Genomic DNA, 25,604 nt, shown 5'->3' with positions numbered 1-25,604 from the left:
TATTCAAAACTTAATACAGGTAACTGGAATCAACACCCACATTTACCAAGCAGCTGCCACTGATCTCCAGTCTTGACTATGGCATATGGAGAGATTGGGGGGAGGGAGGGGGGTGGGGGGGGGTATGTGTTTTATGTCAGTGTTATAGTCTAACAGCTGCTTAAGTTTTTCTGTAATTAATTATTCAGTGCTTTTCCTCAGTTTTTGACAGTTCACCCTCATACACCACGAGCAGATGTGACACTATATGTTCGCACAACTGTCATTGAAAGGATTTGCTTCAGGACTGGGTTAACCCGATGTGAGGCATCGCTCTGCTGCTTATCAACCAGAAGAGTCCCACCACAGAGATGCAAAACAACCCATGAATCTACAGGAAATGAGGTGACAACCCTGTAAGGTCTCCGCCATTTACAGAAAGCAATCTTCCGTGCAGGGCTGATATGTCTGCCTTATAGGCTTCAGGCTAACCACACATCACATCCAAATGAGTGTAATTGACGCAGTGTCCCCTTGAGGTCGCTCTCTCCCTCCTGTGTCTCCTGCAGCCTCCTGCTGTCCGTCTCCATCTCCTTGAAAACCTTATCAGCTGAAGTCATCAGGCACTCTGCTTTGGCCATATCGATGTTTATAGAGGGGAAATGAGTTAAAAGTTGGAGCTAGAATCAGCCTGTATCAGCCCGGTTATTTTTTATTGTGATGACTGTCCACTTCTCAACAATGGGAGTGACGTAATATATAATCTTTCACAAGGCTATTAAATAATAACGTGAGATATAAACTATAGTTTACAAGGGGTCTTGTGTCGGGGTATAACCTTTGACTATTAGTTCAATAAATATGCAAATAAGCTGTTGGTTATTGACAGACACAAGTAGCCTACCTATTTAATAATTCATATCTTGTTAGGAATTGAGTTAAAGTGCAACATATTGACAAAATGATCAATCGAGTCAGGACTTTCCTGGGTTGTTTTTTTGTTTTTTTGTACGGTTTTTGACGTAAAATCTGGACTGCAGCAACGCCTCACGAGTTCTCTTCTTTCTTTTTTTTTTTTTTTCCCACAATGCTGCGCGGTGGGGGTTGTCGTGTGTGCGCTGTCTGTGGTGCTGAAGCTGCGCGTGCCTCGGAGGCTGCTATTATAGAAATCCACCCGAGCATCCTTCCGCGAGACGTCCACAACGAAGAGTTGTTATTTTCGACGGTTGGAAAATTGAGGGTTGTGAGATTCACGGTGTTTCTTGCCTGCAGCTGTCATCTTGTGTGGTTTTTTTTGTTTGTTTTTTTTAACAACAAGTTAGTTTCCAATCTGCTCCCGAATCACAAGCTGTAACCACAGACGTGTCTGAAGCCGTTTTCTTGGGTGTTTTTTTGTTTTTTTTTCCCGAGGCTCGTCGTCTCTCCGGTTACGCCGCCTGTCCAGCCGTCTTCTGCCGCCCCGTCCCCGCGTCCATTTATGCACAGCACGCTGGTCCGGTCCTCCCCAACAAAACGCACCTTCGTGTCCGAGCGTCATGGCCCGCTCCAGACGCTTTCACTGAGAGACATGGAAGCCAAACAACACCAGATAAAGAGCCTCAAAAGCTACCCGGAAACCGGCGGCCGGAGTCTGGCGGCGGCCGCCGGAGGAGACGGAGGCGGGTGTCGAGCCGGCTCGGCCGAGATGGAGATGGAGGCGAAGATCCAGAAAGCCATCGACTTCAAGGCGGAGGGTCACCGCTGCTACAAGGAGAAGAAATTTCGGGAAGCGATAGGCAAATACCACCGGGCGCTGCTGCAGCTCAAAGGGGTGCATGTTGTTGACGGGACGACGGGATCCGAGGTCAACCTGCTGAATCAAGCCGCCGCCAAGCTGACCGAGGAGCAGCGGAGAGCCGTGGAGAACACCGAGATCGAGTGCTACGACAGCCTGACAGGTGAGCGGCGCCGGCCGGTACACCTGCACGAAACACCCCGACCTCGGTGGCCTCGAAAGTGCTGCTGACACCGTTGTTCGTTCCGGTTCACCCGGTTCACACGAGCCAGTGGGCTGAAGTCATTTGTGCAGGTGCTGGTTCCTCGTGCAGGGGCAGGTGAGATATCACCGGTGCTGTAGAGACGCAGATGGTTAGTGTGGGTGTGTGTGTGTTGGACAAATTGTGCTTGTTTATTGGAGAATGTGAAGGGATCCGTGTCTTATTTAACCCAGAGAGGCCATTTGCCAGCCATTACAGAGAAATGTCACAATGTTAAATTAACACATCCTGTCGTTGCCATGCCAATCCCAGGCTCTAACAAAGCCTTTTGAGTGGTTTGGCTGCTATTTCTTTATAGCACATTCAGGCTTCATCAACGTTTCATTTGTAGATGTGGTCCTCTACTGTGTAAGTGTGAAAAAAAAAAAACAAGACAATAAAAGAAGTAAAATCAGGGCCATAATGTTTTCACCACGCGGTCGTGTTGTAACAACATTTCAGGTCGGGTCTGAGGACACAGATGATGTAAGGCTGTGTTGACTGTGCTCCTTATTACTGCTCCATGTACTCCAGTTACTGCATTCAGTTCCTTCACGCTAGTGTTCATATGCTGTAAAGAGAACAAATATACGTATTAAACTAATTAAATTAGAGCAGCCATTAGTGATTATTTTTTCATTGTTTATTTTCCTCAATTCACCATTTCGTCTTTAAAATGCCAGAAAAACGGAATAGTGTCTTATCGCAAGATGACGTCTCCCGTTTTGTTTTTTCCCGTCCAAAACTTAGAGATATTCAGAAAATGGTCTTAAACGGTCACAAACTGCAAACTAAGCAAATTGTTGGCTTTGTTGCGTGGAAAATTACTTAAATAATTTAACAGTCATCAGAATAGTTGCCGGGTTATTTCCTGACAATTCATTGATCTATTCATCACTTAATAGTTTCAGATTGATATTCTAAAGTAACATTTATTTAATGACATGCACTAAACCCACAACACATTACAAAATGTCACATATTACAGTATAAAAATACATTTCATTGTTTTTGGTTGTATAATTTTGCAGAACCATCAATAACACAAAAACTAAAGATGACATTACAACAACTTATTGATGATGTCAGACCATAATATCAAATTTGCATAGCTCTCTTACTTCTTTTTCCAGATCTTTTGACCATTTTTGTGAATTTCAACAGTTAAGTAGACATTAAACCACAAATTAATGTTTCCAAAGTCAAGAGGGAAACTTTATGATGAAGATCCTGAAGTAAGGTCTTTTGATGATCTTTCCCCATGTTTCACCACCCTCACAATGACATGAATGAGTTGGCTCATCAATCAATCAATTATCTAATAGCGACCGTCCTTCTCACTGGATTGCTGGGTTGTGTTTTGTGGTGTTAATTTAGTCAATAACATCGTGTATCACGGTAAAATCGAGTAAGCACAGTAATGGTCATTATACCGCCGAGCTTTGATGTGATTTAAAACTGTGGTTACGGTGAACAGCAGATCCTGATGAATGCTGACATCCAGAGGGAATTGATGATGATAGTGTTTAATGAGGCACTCCGGCGCGACAGCAGCTATATCACGTTGCCTGTAAGACACCGTAACCTCTGCGAATGTTGTGATTTTTGGCCATGAGCGTGGCGTGATGGTGGCAGCGAGCGGTGGTGGTGGTGTTGTGCTTCGTCGCGGCCCCAGTCAGCCTGCCGTGATGCACCGAAGGTCGCTTGCTCTGCGCAACATTCGGAAACCTGTCTGGAGCCTGTAGGAAGGCCACTGTGGCGTGAATGAAGGATGGGGGATGGGGATGGGGGGGGGGGGGGGAGGGGGGGGGTGAAAAATGGGAGGAAAAATTAGAGTATGGAAGAGGAAGGAGGAAACGGGAGAGATGGTGGAGCAGAAGGCGAGAAAGGAAGTCATTTAGAGTGGAATAAGAGAAGAAAAACTGGCACAGTGAGGAAGAGCGGGGAGCAGTGGAATAGAGGGGGGAGGACGGTGGACTGTGGGCACACGACAGGGGGCATATTTACCATGGCAACCATCCCCGGGCCTTTTCCCTGTTGTTGTATTAATACTGCTCTTGCCCTCCCTCTCACTGCTGCTCCACACGCACAAAAGAAACCCTGCTTCAACCTTGGTGTGCCATCGCTGAGTTGCGCAATGGTCATTTTTGCTTCTATAAAACATTCATCTACTGTATAAAAAAAAAAAAAAGTTGTGTAAATGGACATTACACTTGCACTAAATGTAGTGTACTATATAGTAAATGAGCATTTTTGGACAGAGCCACAATAATGTGTTTTACTCTTGGAAGACAGTGATTTGATAAACATGTGTATTGGTTGATTACAGAATATCAACTCTCTCTTAGGCTTTGACATGTAATTTGAATACTTGAGTCAATCAAAAAGACCTTAATTCAACCAGGAAATCTCACTTGAGATTAGGGATCTCTTCTGCAAGAGGGGCTCTGTTGGGCGGCTCCACCTGGTTACCCAGAGTTCTGCTGGGCAGACGGTGGTCACCGTGGTTATGAGTGAGGAGCTGCCACTTGATTGGTCAGCTGACATTGGCTCTGACATATGACAGAAGAGCATCAAGCAAGCAGAACCAGTCACACGTGTGAGAGTGATCGCGTGTCAGCAATGTGTGTGTGTGTGTGCGTGTGTGTGCGTGTGTGTGTGTGTGGGGTGTGTGTGTGTGGGTGCGCGAAGAAACGATGATGCAATATTATGGATTGAACTACCAACTGTTTATGAAATAGTTCAAATGAGCTCCAACATGAACAGTAACAAAACGATAATATTACCTATCACAGTGGTCATTTTCCACATTAAGTGTCTATCTTTTTAGTCTATAATTGTTAACTACTTTCAATATTATATAAATCATATCTCAATCACAAAATCACAAATATTTTCTGGTTTTAGCAGCTTATTTGTGGAGATTTCCTGCTTTCTTTTGTATTATGTGGCAGTAAACTGAATACGTCAAGGATTTGGACAAAGCATTCAATTTAAAAACTTAACCTGTTTATCTTTTTGGACAATGTAAATATTCATGAATTGCAGTCCTACTACCACTACTACTACGTCTTTTGTATTTTACTCTAAAAACATTTGAAATTAAGAACTTTTTCTTCTATTGCAGTGTTTTGTGTTGTAGTGTTGTTGTGTGATTTTTCTACTTTTACTTCTATCTTCTGTCAGTCAAAATAAGGGCCAATTCCTGCTTTCCATGTCCGCATGGTCCGTGTGACATGAATTCCCGTATCTGCCCCAGTTTAGTTAGTCTAGTTTTCTTTGCAGTTTTCTGCTGACATCCACAGGCAAGCCAAAATATGTGACTTCACAGACTGTACGCATTGTAAGCTTCATTTAAGGAGAGGCCGTGTGAGGAGATTCCAGACCGTTAACATCATTTAATAAGTACATGGGCACACAGGTGGCGTTAAAGTCCTGGCCAAACCACTCTCCACCATCACTTTTAATGACTGTGGGTCCCTACGTCCACCATTGTGAAGCGACAACATGCATCGCATAAAGCTAGGACAACAGTGGAGTAGTCGCTGCTGGACTTTGATGTTGGAGTGACTCCAGCTGAGATAAACAAAACAAAACAAAACACAAGATGAGAAGATGTAGGCTGATTAGAGATAACAGAAAAGAGCAGAGAGAGACTGAAAGTATTTTTGACAAAGAGAAAGATTTAGAAATGAAAGAGATGTTGTTAGTTTTTAACTTCATATTGAGACGTTAATGTGAGTTAAGAAAAGTAACTATCAGCGGCAACAGTAGCGTCACCTGATTCTGTCAAACAGAACGACATGGATGATGAATGTCCTATTTGCTGGCCTTGTTAAGGGGACCCGTGTCTGTGTGTCCCTGTAGGGCTGTCTCTAAATGGGTTATACCACCGTCTGCGTCTGTCGCAGTTCACAGTGGTGCAACACGTTTGCCAGATGCAGACTGCCTGCCAACCCTCCTCAGCCATCCATCCATCCACCCACCACAAACACCCCGTGAGGCACATACAGAAATAACAGATGCGACTGCAGTTTGTTTGCTCTTTTTCCTGATATTGATCACGAAGAAGCACTTTCAACAACAGGAATAGCAGTTTCCTAAAAGAGACAGACCTATGGCAACTAGCTGAGGGCTGTAGTAACTTTTAATTGGTTCAAATGTACAGAGAATAAAACTCTGGGATGGTGTGATGCTGTTGTGAGAGGGATCGGTCTGACTTTTCATTAACTCCTGCTCGCTCTGATCTCTGCCTGGAATCTCCTTTTGTTCCTCCTGACTGGCTCAATCTGTGAATGAGTCATAAGTCACAGCCTTAGGTGAAATGCAGAAGGAGGGAGGGAGTGAAATTGTTTGTTTCGTAACACCAGCCACCTTTTTGTTCAGCTGCTGCCACTCACAGTTGCTCTGCTTACCATGATGATGATCCAGAAAATTCCACCCACTCGTCACATTACATTTTTTTTTTTGTTTTTTTTTTTTTAAAAGAAATGAACATAAAAACACAAACTGTCTTTTCAACTCGAACAACAAGCAAAACAATCGATTTTTTTAGTATTTATATGCAGAAGCCGTAACTATAAAAGATGATTTAATCTTGTTAAGACATTTGCTGACAGGTTATGGACAAGTGAGCTAACGTTTGGTGTTTGTAGAGACCTGCTGTGCTGCGATAGTTTATTTCATGTCATGCCCCCTTGACTGTTTACCCCAAAATAATCTCTTGACTCATAATTTCCTGTGTAGAGAAAAATAAAATGTGTTTAAATATAGATACAAGCTGCGATTAGGGTGGTATAACTTCAAAGTGACAGCCTGGTTAATTAAAACTCCTTTAAAGCTGATGTTAGTTGCAGATACATTTAAACGTTTAGTAACTGATCAATCATTTAGCTCATTTTTGAGGTAAAATTCACTCAAATGTTCCTTTTCTATGATAGCAACCCGAATATATACCATCTTTTGTCAACATGCATTCTGGAAATTGGCAATGTGCATTTAAAAAAAATATTTTCTGATATATCATAGACCAAATGATTTAGCATTTCATGCAGGAAAAAAAAAAAAAAAAAATCAGCTGATCTATTTGCTGATAAAAATAAGACCTGAACTTACAAACTCACTATTTTGCTGGGGAGAACATGTTCATTTCAATTTAACTTTAAATTTAACTAAATATGCCAATTTAAAATGAAAAGAAAGAAGTGAATATATTTGTAAGGATGAAAACCTTCTGGATCTGAAGTGTCTGTCCCTGAGGATTTAAGTGATTGTCCTTCCTGTACTCTACAGGATCTAAACAATGTTCTTGTCCAGTGGAGACAAATCTTAGTTATGCTTAGCTGTGATAACGGTCCAAGACATCAATTTCATTGATGCATTTACTGAATTTTTTAGATCACTTGGTTGAAAAAGGGGATTATCACCATTTCATTTGATATGGTGAACATGTTATCAAATGGTGGACTTACACTTCCAGCAGAAATTACACAACATTAGGATTCATCGATGGCTGGTGAGTATCGCTCTATTTTAGCTCTGTCTTTGGTCTCCACCAACTCCTGAGAGAAAAATCTGATGAGGGTGAGGAGGAAAGTAGATGGGGGGAGGGAGGGGGAGAGAAATGTACGAAAGAGCGGTCAATACGAGCAGAAAGCAGCCTTGTATAAGCACTTGGGAGTGGACTCGCTCGGTGCTTTGGAGAGAAGAAATGTGCCATCAATGTGCTGGTACTGTAGGAGGATGTAGGGGGAGAGGTGCCAGGGGTTATAACGGGGATGGGGGGAGGTTTGGTTGGTGTATTGTCCCTCCCTCTGTGCATGTACGTCTGCCATTGGAGAAATGGCCAGAGCAGTGCCGTGAGGATGTCGAGTGCCAGAGCTGCAGATGGCGTGCCGTTGCTGTCAGGGGTATGACCGGCACTCCCTCCACTGTACCATTCACCTCACACCGTACCTCTGAATTACCTCTCAGCTTACCGATAGGGATTTGGAGGATGGGGGTGGGGGGGGGGGAACTCAGAAATCTCTTTCTGAGTCAGCAGAAAGAGATGAATAGGTGCAAACGGGGGAGGGAGTAAAACCAAGGGAGCACGAGAAACTGGACAGAACTCTTTAATATGATGGGATTATAAAACAGAGGAGGGAGGGGGGGGCGGCGGTAACGGAGAGTGACAAGTGGGGAAGGAGACGAGGAAAATATTTGACCTCTATGAAGTAGTGAAGGGACTGCTTTCAGGACTGCTGACTGTTTTGTTGATACCCCACCCCCCTTCCCCATTGTACCGAGAAATCCAATTCAGACCAAACTGATTTATATCACAGGCCTGACAGGTCCAGATGACTCCTGTCACAAGAGTAAATAAGATTCAGTCATTTGTCAGGAAGAAAAGGAAGCAGGGCAGGCAGGGAGCGATGGACAGAGAGGCAGGAAAAGAACAGGAAAGAAGAGAGTCTGAAGGCAAAGTTTTTTATTGTAATTACTATAATTATAATTAATACATGGCACAGTTGCAGGCTTCAAGCTTACATAGAATAAAGTCAGAACAACAGAACAGAAAACAGTGTGAGCCCACGCATTGTTAAAATAGGAAGTAAAGGAGTTCAAAAGGCCACAAAACAAACAGAATCAAACCAGGAGTGAATAAAGAAGACCACAGCAGAACTTTTAATGTTTTCCATGTTCCCCATCTTAGTTTATTGTGTTACTTTATTGATAATTAGCACTAAACGTGATGCACATTACAGATAGTTGCAGATATTTGATAAACCAAACGGGGGTTTCAGATCTGCCAGAAATACGATTACTGCACGGCACTGCCACATTGGAAAAAAGATTGAAGGAAAGAAATCTGTGTATTTGGCAGAATTACAACTATCACAATATGCAGACACCGCAGGGACTTATTATTAAACCTCTTCTTGTAACCATGTGTTTGTGTTGTATGTGATGTGTGTGTGCTTTAACATTTTTACAATGCAGTCTTCTTTGCGATGGACTGACAGTTGTGGGAAATAATGAATAAATTGAATGTGCCCGTCAAAGTTTTTTTTTAGTCTGTAGTTAAAAGTCATGGCATCAGCTGAGAGTAAAGTGAAACACATACCCTTTACTGACACCCTCAGGGAGGGAGGGAGGGAGGGAGAGCAATAGCAAGGCAGAGATAGAGAAATGCAGAATATTCATCCTCTGTAAGCCATCAGTAATGAGAATTTGCTGAAGCTATTTGCGCATATCTAACACCCCCTGCTCCAGTGGACAGTGCGGAGTAGACCAATTCACTGTTTATATTTATCCGCAGAGCTCCGCGCTGATAAAAAAAAAAAGCCGCGTTGGTCTCTTGGTATCTTGAAGAAAATTGTACTTTCTTGATTGTTGTTGTTCTGAATTTGTTTGAAATGTACTTATTGTAAGTCGCTTTGGATAAAAGCGTCAGCTAAATGAAATGTAATGTAAGATCTGAGCTCTCCTCACTCAGCCTGCTCCCGCCTGACACTGAATGCTTTATTACGTGCACTGCCGGAGGTTGACATTGAAAACTTGTCCTTGTTAACCCTGTTTGTGACGGCGGTGAAATGTAAAGGTTGTGTTGAGCCTGTTTTGCTGATCCAGCACTGAGGGGGATGCTCAGTGACCTAGGTTTGCCAGATTAGATTCTAGTCAGTACTGTCACAAATTTAAGAAAAATAAAATTAAGAAGCAACATTTAGAGTTGAAGCTTGAATCTTAAAGCCGCTGTAATTAATACTAACTAGAAGGACAACTTGAGAGCGCAGAACTTCATCATAGCAAATAATCCACTCTTCTATGATGTGCAAATCTGCCACTGCAACACTGCATATCTCGGGCAATATTCACAATTATTGCATGTGTTATTACTGTACCAGTTACGTCTCTCTGTTGTGAAACGTCTGTCCCTGAGTGCTCTGGGAGGTTCTGGCCTTTGGGAATCTGTGTCAAATCCCAGCGGGTTGCCAATGGACCATTAAAAAAAAAATCCATAAAGTTATTTAGCGACCCTGTGTGTCTTTACTGCAGCTCTCTCTCTGCGTCCCTGTCATTCAGGGTGGGCAGACAGAGTGCCGTGGGCGGTCCGGACCCAGTGCATAAGTCCAGCGCTGAATTTCTTTCCCATTATATCTCTGGTGCTCCATAACGACTGCTCGGCACTGGATGGTCCGAACTGTTTCGGCTATGTCCCGATCCATATTCTCTACTGCTGAATGATCTCCGGGTGTTTTCTAAACACGACTGGCTGCCGGCATGTGCCTGTTTCATTCTTAGATACTATGGAACCGTTAATGTACTTCAGCTACTGAGTGGAAAAAGCTCCACTACCTCACAGATAAAGCCGGACTCTTTCCATGTCTGTCATCTGTCTTGTAACCTCTCTAATGCACAGAGTGTGGTTCTCACAGTCATATATTATCCAAAAAAAAATAAAAAAAAAAGAGGAAATATACAGGAAGTGGATCAATGTTATCAAATATAGGCTGGATTGGACTGGACAATATTTGACTTGAGGCTGTTTGGTCCGACTTAATAGCAGCAATGTGTTTGACAGCAGCAGAAGACAGTAGCCGAAGATCGCCTGAGCTCAAGACAAGCGTCTGCTCTATGTCCACAGATGACATCACCAATCCCATAATGGGCTGGCGACCGGCCACAACAAAATTATATCCCTGTCAGGGAGTTCAGCCACAAATATAACCTCAATAAAAGTCTCTTTTATGCTTTATTAAACGGCACTTATCTGCTATTTTGAAGGCCTGTTTTTACTCAGGATAGTAAAAGTAACAGAAAATCCTGGCTCATCATGACGCCCTTAGACACTTGAGAATAAAAATATGTATCAGCAGAAATGATCTAAATGAAATCCTAGCAGCATGATCATCAAAACACCAAGACCCACCTCTAGTATCACAGACAAGAGGACGATATAGGAAATTGTATCGTGCAGTGGAGAACATTAAATGATTTCATCTGGGTGAAGTCATCGACAAGATAGCTTCCTCACTTGTATAAATATTTAAGTAGATGAGTATTAATCCTGAGTCAGCGACTATTTTAGGAGAGCGGAATAATGTAAGAGGTTGCAAACTGACGGAGTAAAGAGGAAGACGGGCACAGCGAGACATTTCTGATGCATGAGTTGGGGTTTGAGGACAAGGGTGTGTGGTAGAAATGTAGCGAGGAGACAAGTGAAGTCATCTCTCGAGGTGAAGGATCTCCTCTCTCTCTCTGAAACAGTGTCAGACCTCCAACAATGAACCACAAGAGGAGTGGATTTTAGAGGCTCCTCTTCTCCGTGCACTTTGCTCTCTGTGATATCAAACAGATTATTTGATTTCCCTTCACTCCCAGGATCAATGTTGCATGGTGGGTAATCCATGCGAATGTGTTTGATGTAACAGCGGTTTCCCGATACAGCAGGCTGTGTCAGTGTTAGGGGGAGGGGGGGGGGACCGGCAGGCCAGGAGGGGCCCGACAAATGCTCTCGAGTTAGCAATGTAAAGACAAACGAGGATTTCTAGAGGAACATTTTTACAATTGGAAAATTAGGCCATTTCACTTTTTTAATGAGAGTTAGATAAAATGCTCATTACCGCTACATATAAGGCCAGCGGTCGGTTAACTTCGCTCAGCATAAAGACTGGAAATGGCAAGAAGCAGCAAGCCTGGCTCTGACCAACAGTAACAATTTTTTTTTTTTTTTTTTTTAAAGATTTACACTCTGCAGCCATTTTTCAAACAGTCGACACTTCAGCAGCTCTTTTCACCAAGTGAGAGACATTGGAGAAAAATATGGTCAGAATAACGAGGAGGCTAATGTGAACATCATTTGCCTGTCGTTACAGGATGGATGACGTGGCATGAACTCAGCATAAGCCAAGTTAACAGGCTGCTGGCTGCGACCTTACATTTAATAGACATTTATGAGAGTAATGTCAATCGTCACATCAAACTCTTGGCAAGAAAGCGAGAAATCGTAAACCCCCAAAAACGTTAAAACGAGTCCTTTGAGCCAAGTCACGTAGTATACAGAGTGTATGAGTACTCAAGTGTCTTCACCTGAATGTGCTCCAAACACATGAATTCTCAACCCTTCCAACACTCGACCTCGACACAGAGTCTCAGGCGACCCAGAACTCTACATTTCTGACTCGCATAGAGGAGCCTGGAGGCCTCAGAGATACAGTCAAACATCAACCATAAGAGTTAGCAATTATGATTTTTTTTTTTTTTTTGACACCATATGGAGCTGCATTCATCTTCTCCGTGACACACAATCAAAGCGATCATCTGCTCCTCTTATTTTAAAATGTTATTTGATGACAAGATGAGCTACTATCGTCGCTGCGTAATAATAAATCACAGCAGTCATTATGTATATTTCCTCTGAGGAAAAGAGCCTACTTTATATTCCTTGTCACATTTTTAATGACATTAAACAGCCACCCAACGTGCTCTTAAACTCTCATCATCTGGTGCACAGTGGGGAGAACAGCTTCTTCTAAAATTCCCCCCAAAAAAAGATAAGATGAGAGATGATCAAATCAAACTTGATCCCAAGAGGCATGTATCATTACAGCACCACAAGCAGACCAGAAAGAACAAAACACAGACAAGTCGAAAAAAAAATACTGAACATGCAAAAATGAAAGTTAGTTACACAAACGTTTGTGCGTTACTGTATGTGCAAAACCAATACTTCAGTTTTCTGACAATCCCAAAAAGTACAAACAGTACACCCACTGTGAAATGCGGGATTCAAAATGAAAACTAAAACGGGACAGACAGAGGTGCAGGAAGAGGAAAGAAAGGGGCGGTCCACACGCTGAAAAGACATATGATACTGTGGGTGGTGGCTGGTGAAGGTGGAGTAAATGCTGTGTCACGTCAGTGCAGACGGACCTTTGTGATGAAGCGAGCTAGAATCTGTAGTCCTGTCCCACTCAATAACAACAAGAGGCATTTACTGACAACGCTTTGGGTGGAGCTATTGTTAGTGGGCCCGCAGAGACCCGGTCTCACTGTCCGAGAGCAGTGGTGCCAGATCGGATTTTGCTCCAGAATATAACGTGTGAGGAGGCAATTCTATGATGACTGTGGGGTTTTTTTTTTTTTTTTTTGTGTGTGTCTTTAAATAAATCTGTTGTGACATTTGCAAACAGACAACAGTTGATGCAGTGGGAGGTGAGAGAAGGGCTTTGAGGCGACGAGGGGAACATGCAGGAAGATAACGGAGGAGCAAAGGACGTAGGTCGAAGATGGAGGCCGTCGTAGAGAATTTCCGGGGGAAAATGAGGAGCGTGTCTCTGTCACTGTGAGAGTGTCGGTGAGAGCGATGGGGTCTCGCCGTCTGCCGTTATCATCCCGGAGAACTAATTACAAGGTGATGGACAGCAGACTAATCACCAGGGCCACCGGCGGCTATAAATTAACCGGTGCCGTGGTGTCGCGACCGGTGTGATGGAGAGGGACGAGAGAGGAAGGAAGGGGACGTAGAGAAAGAAAAGGAAGCAGCACAGGAGACACTTTACATCAGACAGCAGAAGAAAAAAAAAAAAAAAAAAAAAGGAAAGTGATAGACAAAGAAGCACAAAAAAAAAAGAAGCACTTTCACACTTTCTCTTGTCTGCTTCCTCCTACATTTATCACTCTCCCCTCGTCCTCTGTGCCTCTCCTACCGAAATTCGGTCATTGTTTCCCCCCCCCCTCCCCCGTCCGTTTCTGGATTTAGTTTCGTTGGTGCCGTCTCTGTCTTCATCTCCCGTCTTCCCTCGCCCCCTGTCTCTCTTGTCTTTTGTGGGCTTCCTGTCTTCTTTTTTTTTTTCTCTCTCTCTCTCTCTCTCTTTTATTCCTCCCAGGCTTCTGCAGTCTGTCTGCTGAATGAAAGCGCGCCGACTATGCAGACTCTTGTATTTTCAGACATGATGCTTCAGGTGCAGCAGTGGGGTTCCTGAGCATGTGTGAACCACTCCCACTCACCACATCATCATCACTCCTTCCACAGTCAAGCGGCAGAAAACACACGCATACAGTCACGCGGAGACAGGCAGACACGTTTTCGCACCCTCACGCTCGACAGCTGCTTTGTTCTTGTCGGGCTTTCTCTGAGTTTACAAGTTCAGATACATTGTCAAAAGCATTTTTCCAATTTCCTGTGTCTTGTCTGGTTCTCCAGCTCCGAGAGAGAAAGATACACCGCTCGGGACTTCGTTTCGGCTCATTCTTTGCCCTTGTCCACCCCGTGAAGTCCCTAATTAAGTCCAATCTATCTGCCTCGCCCGTGACACTCGTTTCCTCTGTTCAGTCTCGTTATTCGTCCCCTCGTATCTCACGTGCTCATAAAAATGCTGTGAAAAACACAGCATTTTTTTTTCGGGATCAAAACAACAGTGAATAAACCATGCGTGGGGTAAACTCTGTGGGCGTGAAAGAGGAACTGCCTTCCACAGAGAGGTCAAAGTGCAGGGTCAGCCAAGCAGCCCTGCAGCTGGCGGGCTGTCGGTAGCTTGCTCGTTGACATTTGAGGAGTGTGCACGTGATGGATTGTGTCTCTAAGAACCGCAGGTCCTAAATCTTTTTGGCTCTCAATTCATCTCGATCATTTTGTCTAAAAAAAAATGTCAGAACATTTCAGAGCATCAGTTCTAAACCCCCAAAACATTCAGTTCACATACTTGCTACCCCTTGTCACAATTTGCATTTCTGCTGGCAGACTGCCTGCACCAGACAACAACATGATTACAATCAGTGACATCTCTTACATGCACAGTTCCATCCCTTTAAGAAGTCTCTCCTTCTACGATATCTGTGCATGGCAGCGGTATGTCAACAGTACTATACTTTATAAGGGTAGTTGCAGTGCGTACTGAAGGTAAAAAGAAAAAAAACAACAACATACGATTCAACTTCATTCACCCACCAGGTGTCCTCAGACGTTCCTCCTGATCCTGGTCACCTGACCCCCACACCCATCTCACCTGTTTCCAATTCTCCAATTGGCACCAGTGTGTCTTGCTTGCTTGTGTTCTTGGTCTAATCATCACCCATGTGCCAGATTGGTTCCTGCTGTTTTTCTACTCTTATCTTCCTGGTTGTTCTGGTTTTCTGCATTTAAGTTTCATTTAGCGCTTTAAAAAAAACAAAAAAACCAGCTAAAACGTTTTTTTCTGCCTTGCCGTGTCTGCACCTGAAAACAACTCAAAACAATTAGAAGGGACACTGGGCCGGTTCGGTGACACGTGACCAAACAGTACATTTGTCTTTTTTTATTTGAATAAGTTCCTACGAGCCATTAAGAGTCAAACTAGCCTGTAATTTACGTGACAAAAAGCAAAGAGGAGGAGGTCCTTTGTTGCGGAAATGTCTTGTTAAATATCCACTGCACCATCAGCCACATCTCTCTTGTGATACGCGACACATACGGCCGTGTCCCTCAGAGACGAGGACACCTTGGCTCCAGTGATATCGCTCTGCTGTGTTTATCAGGTCTCTGCCCAGCCTGCTCCGACCATCCCGTCATCATCACACCCTTAATGCAGCTCACCACACTCTACATTTCCTCTGGCATGCCATCCATCCGCCTAATGGGCCAGTAGGGCGCGGCCGTCCAGTCATCACTTGTGCACGCTGCTTTTGTGTGTATTTGTACGATCACTCCAATCATCTGCTTGTGTGTTTGTGTGGTGGAGTTGTAATCGAACCCTTGCTTACACCCTCCTGTCCGTTTGAAGTCACCTGTGTGTGTGTGTGTGTGTGTGTGTGTGTGTGTGTGTGTGTGTGTGTGTTGCTTATGTTTGTGTGTCAGTGCCAGTGAGCTGCGTCAGCCATTAGGCCATTATGGACTGTAACCGAATCCTCTGAAAGGTCTGCTGGATGGATGGAGGGATGGATGGATGGGTGGGAGGATCGATGGAGGGAGGGAGGGATGGGTGGATGGAGGGAGGGAGGGGGGAGGGAGGGAAAGAGGGATGGATGGATGGATGGATGGAGGGAAAGAGGGAGGGATGGAGGGATGGATGGATGGATGGATGGATGGATGGATGGATGGATGGATGGATGGATGAATGAAGAGATGGATGGATGGATGGATGGATGGATGGATGGATGGATGGATGGATGGATGGATGGATGGATGATGGATGGATGGATGGATGGATGGAGGGAAAGAGGGAGGGAAGGATGGATGGATGGATGGATGGATGGATGGATGGATGGATGTGTGGAGGGATGTGTGGAGGGATGGATGGATGGATGGATGGATGGATGGATGGAGGGAAAGAGGGAGGGAAGGATGGATGGATGTGTGGAGGGATGTGTGGAGGGATGGATGGATGGATGGATGTGTGGATGGATGTGTGGAGGGATGGATGGATGGATGGATGGATGGATGGATGGATGGATGGATGGAGCTCACAAACAGCTTCGACCTCGCTGCTCCGCTGAATCATGCTGAAAACAAGAGGATTGTCAGGCTTGCTTTTGCTCCTGTTACTATTAAGCTGTGAGTGTTTACGTTCATCTGATGATTTTATATTGCGCATACGACAACAATCGAGCAGGAAATGTTACTTTTAAGGGCAGAAATGGAGAATATTTGAGTGCACCAGTTCATCACGTCTGAGCCCTCAGTGTTTGGAGGATTATGGAGACGATGATGCCGAAGGCCTTTCGGCAACAAATGACTTTCAGATGACATTTTGGCATTTCATCTCGGCGTGCTGTCTGGCACGCCGAGCCTGTTCTTGCATGGAGCCTGACTTTACACATCCATGTACACGTGATCATTACAGTCTTCATGTCATTTCTAAAAAACAAAATGTGCAAAGACATAAAACGGAGTACTTAAAAAAAACAACAACAACAACCCGGATGCACACGTGATACATGGTCATGTCGTGTTTTTCTGGGACACACGGGCTGTCGTTAGTCGTCTTTAAAGTCGTGGTCTTCTTACTACGACGGGTCAAAATGTCGGCGGTGACGAAGGCCTGCGCCTAAGAAATGTACACGTCAGGAAATGTATCGCATTACTCCATTTTCATTCTGCGGCGACCGTAAAATTGGGAAGAAGGTCAAAATGAAAATCTGGAGAAAAAAAAAATTGGAGAGCATCTCTTGAGAAGAGTCGCAGTGATTCTGATTACGGGGATGTGCTCGGATTGACGTTATGGATAATGATGAAGAGTGCTGACAACATACCGGTTTAAAAAAAAAGAAAAAAAAAAAAAAAAACAAAGAATGAATTAGAATTTCAAAATGAAACGCAAGAGAAGGAGCTCTTCAGGCAGCGACTCGACACGTCCGGAAACATGGATTGATATTGAACTTGCTCGTCCGCCGATGTCCGCAATGAATTATTTAGTGGTTTGCAGTGGAGTTGTTGACGAGCAAGGCCGCGCACGCGCGCACGCACACGCACACGCACACACACACACACACACACAGAGGTGTAGGGGGAGGTGGCAGGTAGAGGGTCACTAACTGCTTTTTAACACTCTTCCTCCTCTCCTCACCCTGTAGTCTCCCATAGGTCTCACCTCTTCTCTGCTTTAACCCCACGTCCCCACCTCCCCCCCCCCCCCCCCCCCCCCCCCCACCCTCCTCTCTCACTCCTGACTCACCCCGCCTCCCAGCTAACAGTCCCTGACTCATGCAAGCTCACAGAGCTGTCTGGTCGTCAAGGGCGGAGGGAAGAGGGAGGAATGGGAGGTTAAACAGGAGTCAGATCAGTGAGGGGGGAGGAGGGGAAGAGGGTTGGGGGGTTGCTTTCCGAGATATGACTGCGCGACAAGAAAAGAATAGAGGGAAAATACTTTTGATGCATCATCAGATCGATTAAGATACTGGCAGGAAGGGAAGGAGTCATGGGGAGGGGAAGGGAAAAAAAAAAAAAAAAGGGTGTGTGGAAATAAAACCTTTTTGAGTGTTTGAGCGATCAGATATCTGAGCCATCAGCAGGCGTTTAAGAGCCTCGGTCGGACTAAAAGCTTCGTGCACGCGCGTCTTTACTAATGAAGTTACGGTGACCTCAGCTGATCTCGGCGCTGCTGAGAAGAACGGCTGCAGCGACCCGTCGGATTGATGAAAAACAAAAAACGGGTCTCGTGCTCTCCGAGCGCGCGGCGTTGCGCTGTTTTCGGCTGCTTGTTTAAGTTCAGCTCACTTGATCTCGGCACGATCCTCGTCCGTCTCCTCCTCCCTCCTGCTGCCCTCAGTACTTACAAGCCACCTGATAAGTCCTGGGTAGAGGACTCGCCGCGGCCTCAGTCGTCACTCCGGTCTCTTACACTGAGAGACATCAGTCCCGGCTATTTATAATCCGCTCGCTGCCACGCTCAGGAAGAACTGCGGAGGCTGAATTTCATTATGGGCCCTATTAAAAGGTTGCAGAGCGAGAATGTCAAGCAAAATAGACCCTGTCTTTTGTTTTTGTTTTCACTCGTGAGATGTTTTCATCATCTAAACCGTCGCGCGGTCGAAGCGCGAGACGGATATCTGTGGTGCACCTTTATTTGCATTATTTGACGTGTCAGCGCTTTTTAACTTTCCCGTTTTCCCCCCTCGCTGCAGCGTGCCTGTTGCAGTCCGAGCTGGTAAACTACGAGAGAGTGAAGGAGTACTGTCTGAAGGTGCTGAGCCACCAGAGAGACCACTTCAAGGCCATGTACCGGGCCGGCATCGCCTTCTACCACCTGGGCGACTATGAATGCGCCCTACGTTACCTGCGGGACGCCAAGAACCGCGAACCCACAGGTAAGAATCAACGCGGATCTTTGCGTTATGGTATTTTACCATCAGTTCGATTATAGTTTTTGGTGGACTTACAAAACACAAATCTGTGTGCAGGGGACTTGGATAATTAGTCATAATGCATTATTAAAGGCGCAGTGCTGACTTTCCTACCTGTGCTACACGATGTTCTTTGCAGGGGAACTAATGGGGTTTCAGCTACACGAGGGGGGGGGGGGGAGAGAGGGGAGGTTGATATTCTGCAATGATGAATATTTAATAAGCCAACTCATTTGGACTCCCCATGTCTTAATTAGAATACAATACATCATTTTAAACATTTCTCCTCGTGAATTTCCTCCTCCCTGGTTTCCTCTCGGTCCTTGCTGGCACGTTGCTGCATTAATCGGTTGGAGGAAAAATGTTTGCGCGCACGAAAGATGAACGCAAACAGGACTCACTTTTTAAGTAACTCAACACTGCTGCTAATGGTGGAAATAAACAACAGCTCCGGACGGTACCTTTTTTAATCTGTTTTCAGTGTTGTGTTTTGGTTTTTTTTTTTACCCAAATTGCGCCACTCAGTCTAAAATGTCACATTTTAGGAGAGGAGCTGCAGAGTCGGTGACGGCGGAGGAGAAACGTGCTGTCGGGCTGTTCAGATTAGATTAGATTTGACTTTATTAATCCCACAGTGGGGGAAATTCAGCCGCACCACCAGAGTTCTTCATCTGTTCTCTGATGAACGAGTCAACAAGCTCTGTTTTTAATATCGGTGTGTGTGTGTGTGTGTGTGTGTGTGTGTGTGTGTGTGTGTGTGTGTGTGTGTGTGTGTGTGTGTGTACATGCAGGTAACTTCCTCTGTGTCTTCATTACATCGGACTGTGGAGCTTCATGGATTAGTAGTTTATCCCCAGTTATTAACGTTGACATTTTGCCTTGTGCATTTGCCTTTTTGCCCTAAAATGCATATATACATAATTGTATTTTTTTTCTCTCATGAAAGAAATTCATAAATTCTTAATATGATTGCACTGATTGAAGTAAAAAATTTTGTTTTGTCTTTTTAATATTTCTGTCTTTCTGTCTCATATTTTCTGTCTCCATTGCAGACACCAACGTGCTGCGGTACATCCAGCTGACAGAGATGAAAATGAGCAAGAGTGGACAGCGGGAACGAGAGAGCGGCAAAGAGACCCAGGGCTAGCCCTCGACCTTTTCACCCCCTCCCGCCCCCTCCCCCTGACCTTTAACCCTTTGAGCAGCCTTCTGCTGAACACCCTCCTCCCCCTCAACCCTTCTTCCTCCTCCTCCTCCTCCTCCTCCTCTTCCTCCTCTTTTGAGTCCTGACAGCAGCACAGACAGAAGAGACCCAATCGCCCGCCTGTGATGGACAAAAACGTGACACATATCAAGTGCTGTCTGCAACCTACCCTCCTCTTCCTCCCGTTCCTCGTCTTCCTGCCGTCCCTCCTCTTCCTCCTCTTCTCCCCTCCTCCCTCCCTTTCTCCCTCAGGTGCTGTGGTTCCTCTCCCTAGAAGCAGTCAGCAAGCAAACATTAGAAAAAAAAAAAAAAAAAAAAAAAAATCTACAAAAAAAATTTAAAAAAAAAACCCACAAGGAAGATGCTGTATTATACTCATACGAAACCGTCGCGGTGGTGGAATGAAAAAGGAGCTTCAAAACATACATATGAATAATGGACATTCGCGTGATTTAGTAAATGTTTTAAAAACACAACATGCGTTTAGTTTCTGCTCTCTTGCTCTCTCTTTCTTTTTTTTCTCTCTGCCTTCTCTCCGTCCGTCTTATTTCGAACTCTTGAGGGGAACACGGGTCTGGGAAGCTCGACCACACCGGGAGGAGGTCAGGTGTGTGTGTGTGTGCGTGTGCGTGTGTGTGTGTGTGTGAGTGTGTGTGTGTGTGAGGGGAGGGGGGGGAAGGGGTGTGTGTGTGTGCAGGCAGTTTGAAGCAGGGGATCGTGAGGGATGTGTGTGTGTGTGTGTGTGTGTGTGTGTGTGTGTGTGTGTGTGTGTGTGTGTGTGTGTGTGTGTGTGAGACACATATCAAGACCGCAGCCCCGACCTGATTGTACACCCTATCCCAAACAGGGCTCGCTCAGGCCCCTTACGATGGGACAGAAACCTTTCACCCAGTAGAGAAAAAGCCTGCCTCTGCGCTTCGTCTCGTCGCTTTTCTGTCTCGACTTTTCCTTTCTTGGATGCCATGTGTCTCAGTTTCTAGACTTTATTTATTTTATTTTTTTTTCCAATTCAAGGGCTAATTCAAGTGTTGTTTATTCTTGCCGGGAGGTTTTTTTTTTAATTTGCCGTCATACTCGGTAGTCAGCAATCGGCGGTTCGCAGCATCCGTGTGTGCGGCAAAGAGAAAAGAATTCTCCGCCACCGGGTGCGCGCTGTCGCGGAAACCGGTGTGTGCTCGAATCTGTTGTCCGAAGCCCCCTCCCGGGTCGTGCGTCGCGGCGACGGGCCGTCGGGGCTGTCGGAAGAACCTTTCTCTCCTTCCCATCGACCCCCTCCTCCCTCCCTCCTCCCTCCCCCTCTGTCAATGATGTCACAACGGAAAATAGCCAAGGAGATCGGAGTTCCACCAACTGCTCGTTGGCTAGATGGCGATCCGCTCTGAAAGTTTCCCAGCGAGAAACACTTTGATATTTCCAAACGGAGGTCCAACCTTTTATCGCTAATGCTGAAGCTTTCCCAGACGTCGATAAGACACCGCGGAGGCTCTCCGCGGCATTAGTGCGGGGGAAACAGTCGCGCACATCCGTCTTGACGGTCCAAACCGCCATCTCGGAGCACTCAGCTTTAGTGCACGTCAACGAGAGGGGACCCCCCCCCCCCCCCCCCCCCCATTTGAGATTTCTCCTGCTTACAGTTTATTGTATTTTAATAGATAAAACTTCCGTGTTTGGAGATCGTTTCCAACACAGAGCCGTACGGACAGATAGCACACCGCATCGGCTTTAGACTGCTGTCACTAAGGTTTGTGGATATCCTGTCGAACGCCGCCGCCGCTGCTTCCCTCGTGACTTGTGAAGCTGAACCATTGATAATGCGAAAATATTGCTTTTATAATAGCTTTGCCACGGGCTTAAGATCTGCCTGCCCTGTTCTGCAGAAGGTCGGATTGATCATTTGTGAAAAGCATGGCCTGAATTTCCCGCGTCCCTGACGCCATTGAAACCCAGTTTCCTCTTTCTCGGGCGCAGAGCCCACCTCCTTGCATGCAACGTGCGGCTCCAGAGGGTTACTGCAGATGTTTGGGATCGGGATTATATCCGCTCTATTGCTTTCTGTCATGGCATGCCGCCGCTGAGATGTTTGCTCATACCTCCGTTTTATCTACCCCCCCCCGCCCTTTACAAACACAGAAGGTGGTGACGGACTGTGATCACGGCAGTAGAGTGAGTTTGAAATATTCCCGGGGGGGGAAAAAAAAAAGGGGTTTCGTTCAAATTAGGGTCACCTTCTGCCTTTGGCTGAGGTGACTGATAATTCCACTGCTTAACAATTTCAACAAAAAAAAAAAAAGGTGTAGGAGGAAATCGAATCAAAGAAAGATGCTGGGAGAAGATTCCCCCCCCCCCCCCCCCCACCCTCCTCCTCCTCCCCCGACTCCCCATTCATTTCACTGACCTGCTATGAGGTAAATGGGGACCTAAGTGTGTCAATGGGGACTCCGGAGAGACGGCACCATACGGCGAAGAGACCGGCGTGATGCGGAGAGGCTCCAGCGGAGGGAAAAGTAGGCCATCGGTGTAGCAGCCGGAGCTCCGCTGTGGCAGCGGAGACGCAGAGAGCTTTAGAGCCATTTTATCCTCGCACACCACCACCACCACCACCACCACCACCACCGTTACCAAAACCACGTGGCCACCGGAGCGTCGCGCCCGTATCAGGCCGCTCCGACGGCCTCCGCTGCTCTGCGAGGGCTTCCCACAAGGTGCGGGAACCCGACTGCTGGAGTTTGCTGGGATTTTGAGACTCCCGTCAAAGTCGGCGGAGTCCAAAACTGAGCGGGACGTTTGATTTAGCCGGTTAAGAAGCGTGGGATGCAGAAGCCTTCCTCGCTGTCGATGCGCCTCAGAGCTCGGGGCTTCCCGGAGGGGATGAGTCAGCAGCGAGCGGCGGCACCTGCAGGTCTCGGTCTCCACGGCTGCCTGGGCTGAGGCTCCTCACCCTCGGGCCTCTCGGGGATAGGTCCCCCCCCCCCCCCCCCCCCCCCCCACCCCACCCCATGGACGGTCCTCTCTCCGTGGCACCGGTCCACCATCTTGTTTTTGTCTCGCTGTGCTAAGTCACTCTGGCTCAACGTGTCCTACGACCGTCTAGGGATAACTAGCTGCACATCAAACAGGATTGTTTCCAGCCGACGGTTTTTTTGGGGGGGGATTAATGACCGAGCTGCCTCCGAGGCTGTTATTGTAAGCGTAACCTGCCGCCTGATCTGTACATCAGTGTAGCTTTGAAAACAAACGGAAAGCACAACAAAAAAAAGAGACGGAAAAGTTCAACTATTGGCTGTGTTCATTTTTGCTGTTTTACTTTGATGTCATTTGAGGTAAATGTTTGTCAAATGTCAAAAGTAGTTTTTGTGAATATGATACAAATGTACAACAAAAAAAACAAAAAATTGCAAAAAATGGAAAGTTTTATGGTTGTTAAAAGCTTTACTTTACTGAATTACTTCATCAACGGAAAAGAAAAGCAAGAGATAGAAAAGATAATTTTACTATAGCTCCTCTACAGAGCTGCTTTGTGACTGTGCCTGTATTTGTTGGTATTTCTGTTGATGTCCTTCTCGTCGAGGGATCCAGGACCGGCTCGGAGGACGCGCAGTGCCCTTCGACCCCGACGCCATCCGACCGACCGACCGACCGCAGGCTCGCCTGTTTCCGAACAGCGAGGCTGCCGGCGAACGCAGGAGTGGACGAGAACTCTGAGGGAACTGGTGCCGGAGCTGCTCTTCACAGCCGCCGGCCTCCAGCCTGTTTGTTCCCGTGTTGACACGAAGGGGACGTCGAGGCTCGGACTGCGTTTTTTTGGTCTGGCCTCGAACCGAGAGGCCTTTCACCCGTTCGACATCCAACAGGCCTCCATAACTGGTTTTACTGAACTGCTAGCCCGGGAATGCACTATTGATTGATAAATGAAGATTATGAATAAAGTTTCAAACAAACCGGAGAGCTGTTGTTGTGGTGTGGTGAAAACTTATTTCAGTGAAAGGAACAACAGGTTGGTTTTATTTATCAGAAGAAAGAAGTGAGTCTGCCGGCCTGCTCCTCGTCTACTTGAGGCTGCATTAGCTGCTGCTGGCATTAACGCACCTAAATCTCTGCGATCGAGTTGCATTGTGGGTAATGTAGGCAATGCTGCCTGCATCGGTTCTAATACTTAAAAAAAAAAAAAAAAAAAAAAAAAAAAATTAAACTCTCTCAGACAAAGTTGTGGCAGTGCGATGCCCTTTTAAAGGGACAGTCCACCAATTTCAGTGGTTGTTTTGTAATATATCTTCCGGAGGCGTCTGAAGTCTGACGATCGTCTGAGGATGATGATGACAGCTCTGATGATTTTCACAGGTCACTCTTGACAGCAGTTGACCTGTAAGTTCCCTTTAGATTCTGTCCTCCAGCTTTTTTTTTTTTTTTTTTATTTTTTTTTAGTCACTTCACATGTTCATCATCACCAGATTATGTAAGGGGTCAGATTATTCTTGTTTATTTTTATAACGCTTTAGAGACAAAGTGATCTCACCTCGAGGTCCACGGAGAGCTTTTAATCATATCACACGATATCCTTCGCGATCTCGGCACATTCGGTTGCTCGGCTTTATTGGATTGTAAATGATCACGTTTTCTGAGCACTTCGGGGATTTTTTTTTTTTTGTCCATGTTGGCTTTAAAGTTTGAAATGTTGTTTTGTCATCAGGGTTATTGCAGGTGAAGTTGAAGACAAATGGAGACATGGAGTTTGAAATGCAAAGGCCCCAGCTTGAGTTGCATGATGGGAGGCAAGGACTTGATAAAGCTTGACATCTCATTTTTTTTTTATTGTATTATGACAAGGCCTGAAAACTCATTTTGTCCATTAGCCTCCATGTGAGTGAGGAGGTTCATTTTGTGCGCCCTCTGCTTGAGGAGGCTCGTTGAGAAATAGTTGATGTCACACACTTCTGTGCGCCAATCAGGATTTAGCAACGTTTAAATTACACTGGGATCACAGTTGGTGGACTGTTCGCTCACTGTTCATCAAAATCTGATCGAGCGACACGCAGTCCTTAAGAAGCGGTCGAGTTTCTGACTGTTAAACTCTTAAATTTGACCTTTGGATTAGATGTTTTTCTTCAGGCAGCTTATTTAGTCACGACGTTTTCAGAGCCGTCAGATGGTTTCTTTCACTAAATAGTTCAAATCTAAGTTTCGGCTGAGATGAGCAGTTTGTAGTACGTAAAATAAAGAATGACTCTCCCTCCTAATAACAACTCATCTTTTCATCAGTGCATTACTGCCTGGTAGATGCTCATATCTTTCAGACTTTTTGCCTATTTTTTCCCCTTCATTGCACAGTTCGTAAAGAGACAGAGATGAAACGAGGGGATTGAGAGTTTGAGATGCAGCCCAGACCCGCAGCTGGGATCAAATGGTGGATGTTATGCAGCGTGCGCCGTAATTATTGGTTTTCTGTTAAACCTGTAGCCTCCAAGTCTTTTTTTTTAGCCTTAACGAAGGTCCTCCAGAGATATTACACAACTGTTTTCATGGTTTAAGTAGTCCTTATTGAATAAACCGACTCTGACGTGGTAAATTAGTGGAAGGCCACTTAACTCAATCCCAAATTTAGGATTGTT

At 45.5% G+C, this 25,604-nt stretch overlaps 1 protein-coding gene across 1 annotated transcript; it reads left to right on the top strand.

Moving 5' to 3' along the window:
- Positions 1 to 1,072: 1,072 nt before the first annotated feature.
- ttc9b (tetratricopeptide repeat domain 9B) lies at positions 1,073 to 23,941 on the top strand. The gene is made up of 3 exons (XM_069148161.1): positions 1,073 to 1,916; positions 18,576 to 18,758; positions 19,847 to 23,941. The coding sequence occupies exons 1-3, from the start codon at positions 1,457 to 1,459 to the stop codon at positions 19,939 to 19,941; spliced, it is 738 nt and encodes a 245-aa protein (XP_069004262.1). The 5' UTR covers positions 1,073 to 1,456; the 3' UTR covers positions 19,942 to 23,941.
- The last annotated feature ends 1,663 nt before the right edge of the window (positions 23,942 to 25,604 follow it).

This window comes from Embiotoca jacksoni, unplaced genomic scaffold (genome assembly GCF_022577435.1).
Source record: "Embiotoca jacksoni isolate LCO1_2020_lvr unplaced genomic scaffold, fEmbJac1.0.p SCAF_14, whole genome shotgun sequence".
Taxonomy (NCBI): Eukaryota; Metazoa; Chordata; class Actinopteri; family Embiotocidae; genus Embiotoca; species Embiotoca jacksoni.
This window is presented reverse-complemented; position numbering and strand designations above follow the sequence as displayed.

Bases quoted from the DNA above. Each gene is read 5' to 3' on its own strand.
- ttc9b (XM_069148161.1), top strand. From the start codon at position 1,457: ATGCACAGCACGCTGGTCCGGTCCTCCCCAACAAAACGCACCTTCGTG. The intron at 1,917-18,575 runs GTGAGCGGCGCC...CCCTCGCTGCAG, and splicing joins GTGCTACGACAGCCTGACAG to CGTGCCTGTTGCAGTCCGAG. The intron at 18,759-19,846 runs GTAAGAATCAAC...TCTCCATTGCAG, and splicing joins CAAGAACCGCGAACCCACAG to ACACCAACGTGCTGCGGTAC.